The sequence below is a fragment of the Ictidomys tridecemlineatus genome, chromosome 3 (assembly GCF_052094955.1).
Source record: "Ictidomys tridecemlineatus isolate mIctTri1 chromosome 3, mIctTri1.hap1, whole genome shotgun sequence".
Classification (NCBI taxonomy): domain Eukaryota; kingdom Metazoa; phylum Chordata; class Mammalia; order Rodentia; family Sciuridae; genus Ictidomys; species Ictidomys tridecemlineatus.
This window is the reverse complement of record NC_135479.1, coordinates 32,929,880-32,945,917: the sequence shown is the minus strand read 5'-3', so window position 1 is coordinate 32,945,917 and position 16,038 is coordinate 32,929,880. Positions and strand designations below refer to the sequence as shown.

The following is a 16,038-nucleotide window of genomic DNA, read 5'->3' as shown; positions in this document are numbered from 1 at the left end:
GTACTTAGATTTTTACAAAATTATTTTTGTTTTACAAAACAGGTTGATAAACATACATTGTACTGCAGCTATTTTTAGTTTCTTTCCCCCCCCACCTCCATGGAGCCAGGCAGAATACTGGGGATTGAACCCAGGGGTTCTTTACCACTGAGCTACATCCCCAAGTCCTTTTAACTTTTTATTTTGAGACATGGTCTGAGTTGCTCAGAGCCTCACTAAATTACCTGGGCAGACCTTAAACTTGTGATCCTACTGCCTCAGTCTCCCAAATTGCTGGGATTACAAGTATAAACCATCACACTTGGCTAATTTCTTTGTTTTTATCATGTCACATACCACACATCTACCATTCTTTTTAACAACTGTTAAATGGATGTACCATGATTTTGATTAGTTCCTTGTTGAGAGACATTTAAGCTATATAACAAGTTATACAATAGCAGTTAGGAGATTTATGTTGTGGAGAGGGGAGCACAGCCAGCCTTTAGGGACTCTGACAGAACAGGTAACAGGCTCCCCAACCCCAGTGCTTGGCAGATGAACTTTAAAGCCTTCTGACTACTAATTTTTTTCTTTGCTCAATTTAGCTAGAATCAGACTTCATGCTATAACCTAAGGGCCCTAATTTTCCAGGTTTTTCTAAATTTTCATTATTTTGAACTAGTGCAATAAATCCTTAAACATTTTTAAATTTCTTGGGCAAGTATATAATAACTTATTTTAGTGTTTATCATGTAGTTTGTCTTATTTGTCTGCCGTACTGTCCTTTAGGAGCAATAACCACTTCTCATTAATCTTGGAATCCCAAGTACTGTACTGTTTCACAATGTTTTAAAAAAATATATATATAAAATATACATACATACACTGGGGATTTAACTCGGGGATGCTTTACCAATGAGCTATATCCCCATACTTTTTTTTTTTTTTTTTTTGAGACAGGTTGTCACTAAGTAGCCTAAGGCCTTGCTAAATTGCTGATGCTAGCCTCAAACCTGTGATCCACCTGTCTGTGCCTCCGAACTATTAGGATTACAGGCCTGGGATACGGCCCCTTGGTGCTCAAAAAAATTGTAAAATTGAAGTAAAATTCACATAACAATTAAAAAATGGAAAGTGGATCTTTTAGTAATAGCGTTGCGCAACCATCACTTTTTATTTTTAGTGAAAGCATTTTCATTCCCAGATTAATCATATCTTGTCTGTGGATCATGCCATTTAAAACCTTGTTGTTGTCTACTACTTTAAATCTGAACGTGTGGTATTCTAGGTTTTTTTTTTTTTAATTTGTCCACTTATTTCGTGGACAATAACTTTATTTATTTATTTTTAATGTGGTGCTGAGGATCGAACCCAGTGCCTCACAAGGTAGGCAAGCACTCCACCACTGAACCACAACCCTAACCCATATTCAAGGTTATTAATTCCCTACATGCATACTCTAAATTGTGGTACTAATAAATAGCTGTTTGCAATAAACCGGAAAGGGAAAATGAGGTTCAAAGTAGGAATTTTATGTATGTATATTGACTCACAACTTAAATTTCTACAATACACGTGTCTCTTCTGGCAGGAAAATGTAGAAAGTAGATCTCTCGAATAGGAAAGGTGAATACAGTTGAGATCCTTTTCAGTAGTTACAGGGCGACAGCTCAACTCAATTGGCAAGAAAGGAAGTCTGAGGTGTTTGGTCCCAGGTGTCTTCATTCGTGGTCTGTCCTCCAACCAGCGAAATGAGAAACACCTCTCCAGTATTCACAAACTGGAGCTTTGTCAGTTCCACTGGGCTAGGCGGAAAGGTAGTCTTTGAATCGGGCTTCCTCTCAGAGAAAGAACTACTAACCAGGAATTCTCCATTCGAGGAATTCTAAAGGTGTTGACCACAGACCATCTGCAGCGGGTCACCGCGAGTGGTTCCTGAAAATGCCGATTTCCTTACCCACCCAACAATCTAGTAGGAGTCAGAATACCAAGGGGTATGGCTTTGAAGTCAGCGTTTTCCATAATCACCCAAGGTAGCTCTAGTTTTTGGCGCGCTAACTTTTGAGGCTGGTGCGGCACCGCCCCTCTGAAGCCGGGCGGAGCCAGGCGAAGCTACGAGTTAAGGCGACGGGCGCCAGCTTGCGGCCCAAGGCATGCAACCCTGCGGCAGCTACTAGTCAAGTCTCGTGTACGCCCCCGCACCGCGGGAACTACGCGCCCGCTTCTCCTCCTCTCCCGTTCCGGGCGCATGCGTACGGCGTCTGCCCCGGCTGCCGCGCTCTAGCTGCCCTGGTTACCGTTGGTGTTTGCGAATTCTCTGCGGCGCCTTCTTCGCCTGTGACCAGCGCCCTCCGGGGTCCAGTGGCAGTTCAGATACGCTCTCGCCTGCGTCACGTGGGCCGAGGCGTTCTTGCTGTCCCTCGCTGGCGGGTGAGGCGGGAGGAAGGAGCTCTGGCCACCGCTCGCTCTACCTCTGTGCCTCAAGGCGGGCTCGCGGATAAAAATGGCGAAATGGGGGTAGCCCGTACAGAACCTGAAGCGATGGGGCGCGCAGGTTGGGCAGTTGTCGGAGCCCCCTGACGCGGGCCCAGGCTGTTCTTGCTGATTTGACCTGGCGACCTCGGGCCAGCGCCTAACAGGGCAAACCACGGACTCCGCGGGTCGCCGGGGGCCCCGCCGAGAGCCGGAGGCAATGGATGAACAGAGTGTGGAGGTGAGGGGGGGTTGTGGAGGGTGGTGGTTAGTCTCCCCCGCCACCTTGTGAGCGTTTTTTATTCGGGGCGCCATTCCCTCGACATCCTTCTGGTAGACGTCCCCCTACCCCTTGCGGTGGTTGCCGCTGCGTGGAGCGCTGGCCCGGTGCTCGTTCTGCAACCCTTTGGGTTTCTCCTACTCAAGACTGTTCCGCAGTCAGGTGCTGCGTATTCTGGTGTTTTCAGGATATCTCAGCACCTGTACTTATCGCCACCGAGTATTTGGAAAATACAACCTGTGCAGAACAAAACTGCAAATTCATCAGATAGACGTGCCTTGCTACTCGCCACTACTACTTGTACTGGAGAGAGCATCCACATCTCGCTCCGAATGGATAATAATTTTTCCCTCCCTGTGTTAGATTTCGCAGGCTTCTGCCTTTCCTAGATTGAGATATACATATATATTTCCTACTGTCTTATTTGAGCGTAGCATCTAGAACAGACTTTCATATCTGATTCTTGTAAGCTGTGATTTCACATGGTTGGGATATTTTCATAAGTCCTCATGGGCACAATTACCATGGGCATAATTACATAATGATTGCCTAATTTTGAACCTTTCAAATACTGAAATAAGAAATCCTTGCTTCTTGATAAGGGTAACTGTATTTTGGACCCCTCCACTTGAAACTAGTTCTTCTAGTGATCTTTTTGACCACCCCCAGTGAGCTAAAAGACTGCATCTTACAAGTTCTATTCCTGCGTTTATGATTAAACTCATGAGTAATTTTCTCCTTAATTCCCCAAGTGAAAGTATTATAAAAGTTTTGTAAAATTTCCTTGTTTTAGGAGAGTTTAATTCTTCCGAAATGGAATAAAATTAAATGTCAGTCCTGTCAAACAAACAAAAAAACCCCATTTTATGCGTTTTCTTGTTTTGTCAGTTGCTTCCTAAATTGATTCAACTGAGGTTTGCAAAGATAATAGTGTTCAATTTACAAGTTGTTTTTTTCTAAGGCCCCAAAGAGTTGCCACCATAATTTTTAGTAGGGGATAGATTTTCAGTCTTAAATAGTTAGTTGGTCACAGTGTCAGGACAGAAAATCATATTTCTGGATTATGAATTTGTTTATTTCTGGATCAAAATACACTGCCAATGGGATTCATGTTTTTCTAAAATGTTTTCCTTTTTTTTGGCACTGGAGATTGAACCCAGGGGCATTTTATCACTGAGCTACATCCTCAGCCCTTATACATTTTTTTTTTTTTTTTTTTTTTGAGACAGAATCTCTCTAAGCTGCTTAGGGTTTCACTAAATTGCTAAGACTGGCCTTGAACTTGCAATCCTCCTCCTTCAGCCTCAGGAGTCACTGGGATTACAGACCTGCACCACTGTGCTTGGCAGTGTTTGTCTTCTTAATTATAAAAGCAATTTCCCTTTGGGGAAACTGCAGAAAAAATAAACAGTTCATATTGTACATTTAGTCACACAGACTGCTTTTTTAAGCATGATAGATCATAAGCATTTTTTCTGTATCATTAAATCAAACACACTTGTTTTTCTTTTTGCAGTACTAGGGATTTAAACTAGGGTCTAGCACATGCTAGGCAAGTGCTGTACCCCTGAGCCACATACTGCATTCTCCCTTACTCCTGTATTTTTTTTTTTTTTAAATTTATTTTGTGGTACTGGGGGTTAAACCTCCGGGGACTCTACCGCTGAGCTATATTCCTTATCCCTTTTTTGAGAGGGTCTTGCTAAATTGTCCAGTCTGGCCTTGAACTTTTGATTCTTGTGTCGCAGCCTCCTAAGAAGCTGGGTGGACCACCATGTCCATCAGTCAAGAAACATTTTTAGTGACTCTGTCCTATAATTACTATAATTTACTTAATATTTGGACACTGGGGCTATAGCTAGATTCTTGCCATTATTATTAATCCTTCGTTGAAAACATTTTTAGATAATCTTTGCATTTCATACATTTTTCTTAGAACAGATTCATTGTCAAGCTTAAAAAAACCCCACAAACACCACAATCCCCCGACCCCCAATTTCCAGGAGGTATTCTGAGGCACCCTGAGCCTTGACTAGCTAATTTCTGATTGGGAATATAGTTAAAACTGAGGTGTTAGCCCAGAATAAATGTAAATGTTCAGTGAATTATTTTTGGCATGTTTTAAACTTTTGATTCAGTAGTCTTATCTTGGGACTTTATGTCTTTTTTTATTATTTTTAAGAGCATTGCTGAGGTTTTCCGATGCTTCATTTGTATGGAAAAATTGCGGGATGCTCGCCTGTGTCCTCATTGCTCCAAGCTTTGTTGTTTCAGCTGTATTAGGGTAAGTTGTATTTCTTTTTAAATGCGTTCAGTTTATGTATGATCTTCTGTAAGGCTCAACCATTTCCATGTTTTTTTTTCTTATTTTATATTTTGAGTCCTTTTAAAAAACGTCTTTTAAGTGATTCTTTAATATACCGCCAATTTGTATGGAGATAAATAGTGCTTCTGGAAATAAAGTTCACTGTAATTTTAATATATTTAAATTATTAACCTCTCTATACATTTAACAAATACTTGTAAAATGTTTACCTGCATTATGTTTGGGGTTGAGGAATACTAAGATAAATGACAAAGTGCCTTTTTTGCAAGAGCTTAAATCTGAGAGAATCACATTATAATCTTACAAGAGACCATAGAGATGAATATAATCTAGTGGTTTTAAAATTGAAAACAAGCTGAGTGCAGTGGTGTACACCTATAATTCCAGTGACTCTGGAGGCATGAGGATCACAAGTTCAAGGCTACCATCACAATTTAATGAGAACCTGTCTCAAAATAAGAAGGTAGCATAGTACCAAGGCGGGGTGGGGTGGGGTGGGGTGGGGGGGGTGGGGTGGGGTGGGGGGGTGGGGGTAACTATCACTTGAATACAAGGGAATCCCTTAAAATTGTGGGAAAGCTCAAGATATAAAACAGAAGAACTTATTTTGATTGTGGGGATCCAGGAAGACATTTGCAGAGCACAGTTGAAAAATGTCTTGCTCACATTACTCTTGAGATATTCCTTTACTGAGAAAATCAAAGCCTTCTAATGTGCTCTTCACCTGAAAATTTGTTTCCTTATTCTTGCCTAAAAAAGATAAATATCCCTTTGTCAAGAATAATATTTGTACCGCTTCAATAATTCTTCCAGTCACACATACAGCAAATGTTGGACCTAGATTTGAACCCAATAAGACTTTAGAGTCTGTCCTTTGCCTCTACACCATGTGCTTCTAGTAGAGCTAGGTTACATATGATGTTCTCACACTGATAAAAGGAGAGAATTAAATCTATTAGCCTTGTTTCCTCAGCTATAGGATTCAGATAACACAATCTGCCTCAGAGGGTGGTTAGGCATTAAATGGATAAAGCTAAAAGAAATTCAGAGATTATAAAGCATCATCCACTTGTAAGGTATTATATACTTCTGGTTGTTAAAACATCAACCAATACACATAGCATTTGTTTTATAAATAGTGGAACTGTAGCCTGAGAGGTTAAGTGATATACCTCCATCACCATAGCTCATTAATTGGTAGAGTGTAAATCTGGACTCAGTTCCTTTTAATGAAGGTCTTGTATGCTTATGATCTCTGATTATTAGTTTATACATCCTTGAATCTTTTTTTCTTTGTTACATTCCTCCTGTCTCTACAGTGCCTTTTTTGGGGGGGTACTGGGATTTGAACCCAGGGTTGCTCTACTCTGAGATATACCCCTAGCCATTTTAATTTTTATTTTGAGATAGGGTCTGCTAAGTTGCTGAGACTTGCTTCAAACTTGCCTTAGCCTCCCAAGTTGCTGGAATTACAGGAATGCACATTCATTTCTTATATATTGATGCTGGCTTTCTATAATCTGAGGTTTCTGGAAAAATGTGTCTACTTTGGGAAATGATTATTTTTTGCAGGTTTTTGTTATCCTCTGTATATGGGTCCTAGATCTATTCCTTCAGCTTTGACTTTTTCCCCCCTTCCCTCAGTACTGGGGATTGAACCCAGGGATACTCTACCACTGAGTTACATCTCAATTCTTTTTAAATTTTTTCTTCTGAAATCGGCTGTCTCAAATTTGTGATCCTCCTGTGTCTACCTCCCAAGGTGCTGGGATTATAGGTGTGCACCACCATGCCTTACTCAAGACTTACTTGAGTAAGGGGAGGTTAGAGAGACCAATATAATCAGCATTTAGATCGTATTTAAAATGGAGAAACTAGATGGGAACACTCAAATTATCTGCTGTGGGAACAGAATTTAGGTCTGAACTCTGGGGCATTCTAACCATTTAGAGGTCAGGAGGAGGTGAGCAAAAGAGACCAAGCAAGAGCCTAATACTATTTAGTTGTGTTTTATGGTTCTGACTTGGGAATCAGTCATTGGATTTCAAAATGAATAGGTTATTGGTGACCTGGTGAAGACTTAGTGGAATAGTGAGGATGAAAACCTGATGGGAGAGAGTGTGAAGAGAAAAAGCAAACATAAAAAACTTTCAGGAGAGGCCACGTGCAGTGGTGCATACCTATAATCCCAGTGGCTCAGGAGGCTGAGGCAGGAGGATCGTGAGTTCAAAGCCAGCCTCAGCAAAAGTGAAGCTCTAGGCAACTCAGTGAGATCCCTGTCTCTAAATAAAATACAAAATAGGGCTGGGGATGTGACTCAGTGGTTGAGTGCCCCCAAGTTCAATCCCCAGTACCAAAAAAACCTTTTAGGACAAATGTAATATAAGAAAAAAATAAGACACTGTTGAAGGGGGATGTTGGTAGTCAGTGTTTTTGCTTAATTTGTGTCTTGCTACCACTGAATCATTAGAGGAATTAACAATGCTGGAGGAAGTTGATTTAATGACTGGAGCAAGTCTTCACCAAATTGTAACCAACAGTGTTTCCTTTCCCCCCATTCCATCTTTGTTTATTGATCATGGAAATTTGACTGATGGTACAGATATTTGTGTCACTGAATAAAACAAAGGTCCATGCTCCCTCCTACCCCTGCCCCATACTAGGAATTGAACCCAGAGGCAGCCTACCACTGAGCCACACCATAGCCTTTTTTATTTTATTTTGAGCAGGTCTTGCTAAATTACTGAGGCTGACTTGGAACTTGCCATCCTCCTCCCTCAGCCTTCTGAATTTCTAGGCATGTGTTTTATGTACAAGGTCCAGATTTAGGAATAGATGTGTCTAAAATCAGCCAGTAGTTTGGTGACAGACCAGGACTGTACTCATCTCCATGCCAGTGCTCAACCCATGGGTTGGTTTCCACATTAAAAGGTGGGAATATTGGATGTATTTTCAGCCAAGGTCTCTCTTACTCATCTAGCTATACCTGTTTTTTTTCATCTTTTTCTATTTGTATCTTCTCCCCTTTTTTTTGATACCATCTTTCTCATCCAACTTTTTTTGACCCCCTTGATTTTTAGCATTGGTAGTATTGCTTATACTTATTGACTTCATTTTTTTTTTATTTTGCTAGTCATTTTTATTAGGTAGAATTGTTTAAAATATACATTTTGACGTTTTCTTTCAGTTGAATACGTTTTGATATAAGTATATACTTGTAAAACTATCACTGTATTCAGGTTATTGAATATACCTATTATTCCCCCAAATTTTCTTTTTTTTTTTCTTTTCTTTTTTTTTTTTTATTGATTGTTCAAAACATTACAGAGCTCAAGACATATCATCTTTCATACATTCGACTCAATTGGGTTTTGAACTCCCCAAATACATAATACAGACTCACTTCTGTTACATACTCACATTTTTACATAATGGCATATTAGTGACTGTTGTATTCTGCTACCTTTCCTATCCCCTACTATCCCCCCTCCCCTCCCCTCCCCTCCCATCTTCCCTCTCTACCTCCTCTGCTGTTGTTCAATTCTCTCCCTTCCCTCTTGTAGTTACCAGGAAACCACCAACTTGGTTTATGCTCTATAGATAAGTTTTTTTGGAATTTTATACAAATGAAATAATACAATATGTACTGTTACTGTTATGTGTTTGACTATTCTCACTTGGTAAAATTATTTTGAGGGGCTGGGGAGATAGCTCAGTTCTAGAGTGTTTGCCTTGCATGCATAAGGCCCTGGGTTTAATTCCCAGCACCACAATCAATCAATCAATCGATAAATAAAAATAAAAAAAGACAGAAGTGAAATAAAAAAAATTATTTTGAGCTTCATCTACGTTTTATCAGTAGTAGTCCTTTTTATTGCTGAATAGTGTTTCACTGCATGCATATGCCATGATTTGTCTATCCACCTGTTGATGGACATGTGGTATTGTTTTTTGCTATTACATGAAAAGCTCCTATGAATATTTGTGTACAAGTCTTTGAAGGACTGAAGCTTTATTTTTACTTGGATAAATAGTTATAGAATGGCTAGATCATATTAGTAGATGTGTGTTTAACTTTTTAACTAATTGCCAAACTGTAGTTGAATCATTTTACATTTTAAACCAGGAATGTATGAGAGTTCTTTTTCCTCCAAATTAATGCTAGTACTTGGTATGTTCACTTTTTTGAGTTTTAGCTGTTCTAGTGTGTATAACAGTATCTCATTGTGGTTTTAGTTAGTATTTCTCTTGAGTGATGATTTTTCCAGCATCTGTACGAACACTTTATACTCCTCTTTGTGGCAATAAATATACCAAAATTTGTCATTTTATCCATATTGTTCACTTGTGTCATTAATTATATTTGCAATGTTGTACAACCATATCATCATTTCTAAAACTTTCATTGCCTCAAAGTCTTTACCCATTAAGCAATAATTCTCCATTTCTCCCTTTCCCCAGTCCATGGTGACCTCTAATCTGTCTCTCTGAATTTACTTATCTAAATATTTCATGTGAGTGAAATCATACTGTGTTTGAGTTTTGTTTTATTTAGCATGTGTCCAAGGTTCATTCAGGCAGCATGTGTCAATGTCATTCTTTTTTTATGGCTGAATAATCTTCCATTGCATATGTATACTGCAATTTATGTATCTGTTTTTGTTGGTTGATTGACTCTTGGGTTGTTTTCACCTTTTGGCCATTGAATAGTCATAGGTGTATAAGTATCTGTGTCCCTGTTTTCATTTCTTTTGATTATGTACCTAGTAGTGGAAATTCTGGGTCATATGGTAATTCTTTGCTTGACTTTTTTTTTAAATTGTGGTAAGATTTAAATAATGTAAAACTCTCCATTTTAACTTTTATTTTTATTTTTTTTGGTACTGGGGATTGAACCCAGGGACGCTTACTACTGAACCACATCCCCAGCCCTTTTTATTTTTTATTTTGAGACAGGGTTTTGCTAAGTTGCTTAGAGCCTCATTAAGTGCTGAGGCTGGCTTTGAACTTGGAATTCTCCTGCCTCAGCCTCCTGAGCCACTTGGATTAAAGGGGCGCTTAACTATTTCTAAGTGTACAGTTCTGTGGTATTAAGTACATTATATTATGCAGCTGTCACCACTATCAATCTCCACTACTTTTTTCATTATTCCAAACTAAAAATATTATACCCACTAAACAATTACTTCTCATTATTCCTCTCTCCAGTTCCTTGGTAACTACTGTTCTACTTTCTATCTCTGAATTTCATTATTTTTTCTCAAAATAATAAAATTGCCATATTTATTTTGTGGTAGGGTCATGAATAGAAGGTAAATATGCCACTAATATTCAGAGAAGGAAAAGCTTACTCTCCTGGGATGTACATGTGTTGGTGTTTCTTTTGGACTGGGGATTGAACCCAGAGGCTCTTTACCACTAAGCTAGATCCTCAGCCCTATTTTTTATTTTATTTAGAGACAGGGGTCTGACTGAGTTACATAGGGCCTTCTTGCTGAGTTGCTGAGGCTGGCTTTGAACTCTTGATGTTCCTACCTCCACCTCCCAAGCCTCTGGGATTACATGTGCCACCACACTCGGCTCAGTCTGTATATGCATGTGAAATGTATGGTGGTAGTTGTTTGGGGATTGAACCCAAGAGCACTCTATTTATTACTGAGCTATCTCCCAGCTCTTTTTCACTTTTTAAAAATTTTGAGGTCAGGATCCGCTAAGTTGTCTTGGCTGGCCTTGAACTTGTGATCCTCCTGCTTCCGCCACCAGAGTAGATGGGAATACAGGAGTGTGCCACCACACCTTGCTGGCAGGAAGGATTTATGGACCATAAGCAAAGGATATTCTTTGGGATTATAAACAGATACATAAATATGATGCCAAGAATGACATGTATTGCAGCAGTCAGCCTGTTTTTAGTTCTTTTTTTTTTACTTGTCAATGGACCTTTATTTATTTACATGTGGTGCCTCACACATGCCAGGCAAGCACTCTACTACTGAGCTACAACTCCAGCCCAATGTTTTGACCATATTAAAGAATATGGTGAGGTTATTCCCTATCATAGTTTGAACCTTTAATAAGATTATAATGTAGCAGTGTAAGGAGAACAACAAATAAATCATCATAATAAAGTGTTGTAAATAAAATGAAGAGGAAATCATGAGACAAACTCATTAAATTTGATTTATAAATACTGGATATATATATAAATTAATGGTGTTTTTATAATCAAAATCTAATTCTTCTATCTCTTTAGCGCTGGCTGACAGAGCAGAGAGCTCAGTGTCCTCATTGTCGGTAAGTACTTTGCTACAATCATTTGTGAATCCTAAAAAAGAGTAAGATTACAGGGTTAAGGTATGCCTCAGGATTCATAAAGGCAAAATTTTCTTTGCAATTTACTATACTTCTCATTAATATGCTTGAAGAGAAAATAAGTATTATGTCTAAAAAGAAATGAAACACTAATTTCCCTGACTTAAGATTATGTAGGATGTATTACATTACTTGGCATGTTGTACCCCTGCCTCTCATAGAAAATTATCATGTGACTTCTTAGCTATTTATAATTTAAATAAAAGTTTACATATTTCTGGCTTAAAAATATTCACGATAAATATTAATATGAAAAGGTTTTAGGTTCTAGTGGGGTATCATGGCAAATATGTATAATCCTAGCAACTTGAGAGGCTAAGTCAGGAGGATGACAAATTTGAGGCCAGCCTCAGCAATTCCGTGATATCCTGTCTCCATCTGGGACCCCCTCTACACAAAAATGGGGGAAAAAAAAGGACTGGGGATGTAACTAAAAAATAGCCCACCCCTGGGTTCAACCCCATACTGGGTGGGGGAAAGTCTTCTGGTTGTACTATTTTAAATCCTATGTTTTCACAAAATACTTTCAGAAGAAATTGTTATGTGTAGTATCTATTTTTTTTTCTTCTTTGTAGTGTTAGGGATTGAACCTAGTGGCACTCTACCATTGGGCTACATTTCTAGTTATTTTTGTGGTGGCAGGGTGAAGGGGGGATGGCACTGAGGATTTCAGGTGTACTTGGCCACATCCCAGCCCTTTTTTGTATTTATTAGAGACAGGTTCTGCTGAGTTGCTTAGGGACTTGATAAGTTCTTGGGGCTGGCTTTGAACTTGTGATCCTCCTGCCTCAGCCTGTTGAGCTGCTGGGATTACAAGTGCGCCCCCGGTAGTTTTTATTTTGAGACAGGTTGTCCCTAAATTGTAGAGGCTAGGCCTCTTGAGTAGCTGGGATTGTAAATGTGTACCAACATACCTGGTATGGTATCTGTTTTTCTACACACTTTTTTTTTGTGTATACTGATAACATATCCTTATGCTTTTTGTTAAACTACACAGATACAATACTGTTAATAAAAATGGTAGATATCTTTCCTTGATTGTATGTATGTATATATGTGTGTGTGTGTGTGTGTCTCATTTTTTAAAAAAGCTTGAGTAAACACAGTGGCACATACCTGTAATCCCAGCAACTTGAGAGGCTGAGGCAGGAGGATCACAAATTTGAGGCCTGCCTCAGCAACTTAGTGAGGCCCTGAACAACTTAGCAAGACCCTGTCTCAAAATAAAAAAATAAAAAGGCTGCAGATGTGACTCAGTGGTTAAGTGCCTCCGGGTTCAATCTCTGGTTACCCCTCACCAAAAGACACAAAAATGTTTGAATAATATTTCCCTCTGTAACTATGTAGTTTTATTTATTTATGCCCATATTGAGAAATATTTAATTTGTTTCAACTTCTGGTTATTTCAAATAATGGTGTCAGAGTGCCATCTTTTGCCCTTGTTTCCTCCAGGATTATTTACTTTTCTCACATGAGTTTTTGAGAAAACCAGCACTATTAAATGAAACGTCCTGTGATGATGGAAATGTTCTCTATTTACACTATTCAATATGGTAGCTTCATGTGGCTCTTAAGCACTTGAAATGTGTCTTGTTTGTGTAATGAAACTTTATTCTTGTTTTTAATTTTTTTTTTTTTTTTTAGTTGTAGGTGGACACAATTACCTTTATTTTTATGTGGTGCTGAGGATTGAACCAGTGCTTCATGAGTGCTAGGTGAGCGCTCTACTATTGAGCCACAACCCTAGCCCATGACATTTTATTCTTTAAAAATTTTAGTAAGATAGTCACATGTGACTAGTGGCTATCATTTTTTGTTTTATATCGGTGGTGGTGCAGATCAAATCCAGGGTTTCGCACATGCTGTCACATGCATTGTACCATTAAGCTCTACCATCAAACGGTATTCCCTGGGCTGGGGATGTGGCTCAAGTGGTAGCGCGCTCGCCTGGCATGGGTGTGGCCCAGGTTCGATCCTCAGCACCACACACACACACACACACACACAAAAAAAGATGTTGTGTCCGCCGAAAACTAAAAAAAATAAATATTAAAAAATTCTCTCTCACTCTCTCTTTAAGAAAAACAAATAAAAATAAAAATAAATGAATAAATATTGTTTAAAAAACAAAACAAAAAAACAAAAAAAAAAACCGGTATTCCCTGTGGCTGTCATTTTGGACTGTACAACTTTAGACTAAGGAGTTGAAAATTCAGTTCATCTGAATTATCAGTATTTTTTTTGTTTTTAATACGTGTTGTATTAATGTGACTATAAGTTGAAAGCATTTTTTCATTGTCTTTAATAGTTTAATAGTATTGTGGTATGAGTGTGATTGTGAGCTCTGTTTTGAGGAATGTGTTTATTTCAGAAAATAATCTCATTTTTCTCAGAATATGTGTATGGATTTTCTCTGCAGTGCTCCTCTCCAGCTTCGAGAACTAGTAAATTGTCGTTGGGCTGAAGAAGTTACACAACAGCTTGATACTCTTCAGCTCTGCAGTCTCACCAAACATGAAGAAAATGAAAAAGACAAGTATATTCTCAGTTTTCTTGTTCAGTATCTAATAGATTTTGCCATGTGCTATTTTTTTAAATTTTTATTTTTTAGTTGTAGATGGACACAATATCTTTATTTTATTTATTTATTTTTATGTGGTGCTGAGGATCGAACCAGGGCCTCGCACACGTGAGGCGAGCGCTCTACTGCTGAGCCATAACCCCAGCCTCTCCATGTACTATTTTAATGACACGGTTTTTACTTTTTTGTTTGTTTGTTTGTTTGTGTGTTGCTGGGGATTGAACTTGGGGCCTTTGTGTGTCAAGAAGCACACACTCTGCCACTAAACTGAACCCTAATGATATAATTATATTAATATTTCACTGTTAATCATTTATAATTGAGAAATTTAGCATTTCTTAATTTTCTAATGCTTTCATTTTTCTGAAGGTATTTAAAACAATTCATTCTTTCTTTGTTTTTGGTACTGGATATTGAACCTAGAGCCTTGTGCATACTGGACAAGCACTCTACCACTGTTCTCCGGCTCTTATTTTGTGATAGGGTCTTGCTAATTTACCCATGCTGGCTTCAAACTTGCCATCCTTCTAGTTTAGCTTAGCAAGTAGTTGGGATTATATGCACGTACTACCATGCCCAGCTGAGAAATGATTCATGCTTATTATGTTTTTTTTTTTAATTTTTTTTAGTTGTAAATGGACACAATGCCTTTTATTTATTTTTTATGTGGTGCTGAGGATCGAACCCAGCACCTTGCATGTGCTAGACGAGCGCTGTACCATTGAGTCACAACCCCAACCCCTTATGTTGTTTTTTTTAAACATTTATTTCATGCTATGTATACACTTACGTATGTAGGTACTAGATTATGGGGATACAAATGCAAATGATACATGATTTCTGTTTAACTATTTAATGGAACAGAACAGAACCATAATATAGTGATAAGTTGTTGGAGACTGCCGTGGGAGCAGAAACTTTGAGGGACAAGAATGGTCTTTTGGTACATGATTAACTATTTTGATCATATTTTCAGGGATATGAGGAATAGAAAATGAGAAGAAAGACCTAGTAATATAGCAGTAATCTGTTTTATAGATTAAGAAACTATATAGTTAATTGGAAGGCAATTAATAATAACTTAAATTAGCAGAGATTCCAGTAATGTTGAATGTTTAAAAATATAGTGCTTGCGTCAGTAGCATGTATACTTAAAATTGAAATGATACAGAGAAGATTAGCACAGGATGATATGCAAATTCATGAAGCATTCCATATTAAAATTAAAGACATGTTTCTTTCTATAGATGCACAATATGTTAAAGCAAGAAGTTGAAACATCAAGGGTCATTATAAAACAAAATCTTATGTGTTCCTTCATTATGATAAGCTAGAACTATAGAAATGGAAGAGGCTTAAAATGTTAATGTAAATTCATAACCAGAAATAAAACCTGGTGTTTCTACTATTACTCTACTAGTTAAGCTGGGACTTTTTTTTTTGAGCAATCTTATTGAGTTGCCCAGCCTGGCCTCCAACTTGTAATTCCCCAGCCTCAGCCTCCCAAGTAACTGGGATGTATGCCACCATGCATGTTTAAACTGGAGTCTTGAGGCTTTCTGTTATTTCTAGTATTAGAGATGTCACACTAAAACTAATGATTTAATCTTTAATTTTCTATATAACACATTTCATAAGTAAACATATGGGTATTCTGGGATTTCAGGTGTCATGTTTGGAAACACCTTTTACCTTTTCTTGGACCTCTCTTACTGGATCCTCCATAAAAGGAATGGAGGTATGCACCGTAGCGCATGCCTGTAATCTCAGAGACTTGGGAGGCTAAGGCAGGAGCATCACAAGTTCAAAGTCAGCCTCAACAATTTAGCAAGGCCCTAAGCAGTTTAATGAAACAGTGTCTCAAAAAATAAAAAGGGCTGGGGATGTGGCTCAGTGGTAAAGTACCCTTTGAATTCAATCCTTGGAACCAATAAATACGTTGGAATTGCTACAGTTTACTAATCTGCCAATCTCTTTTTTGGTACTTGATGCCTCCTGGCCCCCTTGGTTTGCTGAAAGTATGTA

The 16,038-nt window shown here is 38.4% G+C and overlaps 1 protein-coding gene and 1 pseudogene across 16 annotated transcripts in view; both read left to right on the top strand.

Moving 5' to 3' along the window:
- The first annotated feature begins 2,230 nt into the window (after positions 1-2,230).
- The window catches only part of Trim37 (tripartite motif containing 37), a 203,916-nt gene continuing 190,108 nt past the window's right edge, over positions 2,231-16,038 (top strand). For 7 of the 16 annotated variants that reach the window (XR_013436154.1, XM_078042327.1, XM_021724070.3 and 4 more), the window contains exons 1-4: positions 2,233-2,695; positions 4,917-5,018; positions 11,314-11,354; positions 13,852-13,968. Coding sequence is in view for 13 of the 16 variants with exons in the window: in XM_078042327.1 (XP_077898453.1) it covers positions 2,675-2,695; positions 4,917-5,018; positions 11,314-11,354; positions 13,852-13,968 (281 nt within the window). In the remaining 3 variants the exon portion in view is untranslated. Of the gene's footprint in view, positions 2,696-4,916; positions 5,019-11,313; positions 11,355-13,851; positions 13,969-16,038 lie in introns of all 16 variants that reach the window. The other 9 variants (XR_013436152.1, XR_013436153.1, XM_040269053.2 and 6 more) reach the window with 3 other exon arrangements.
- On the top strand, positions 15,140-15,235 carry LOC120884596 (U6 spliceosomal RNA; annotated as a pseudogene).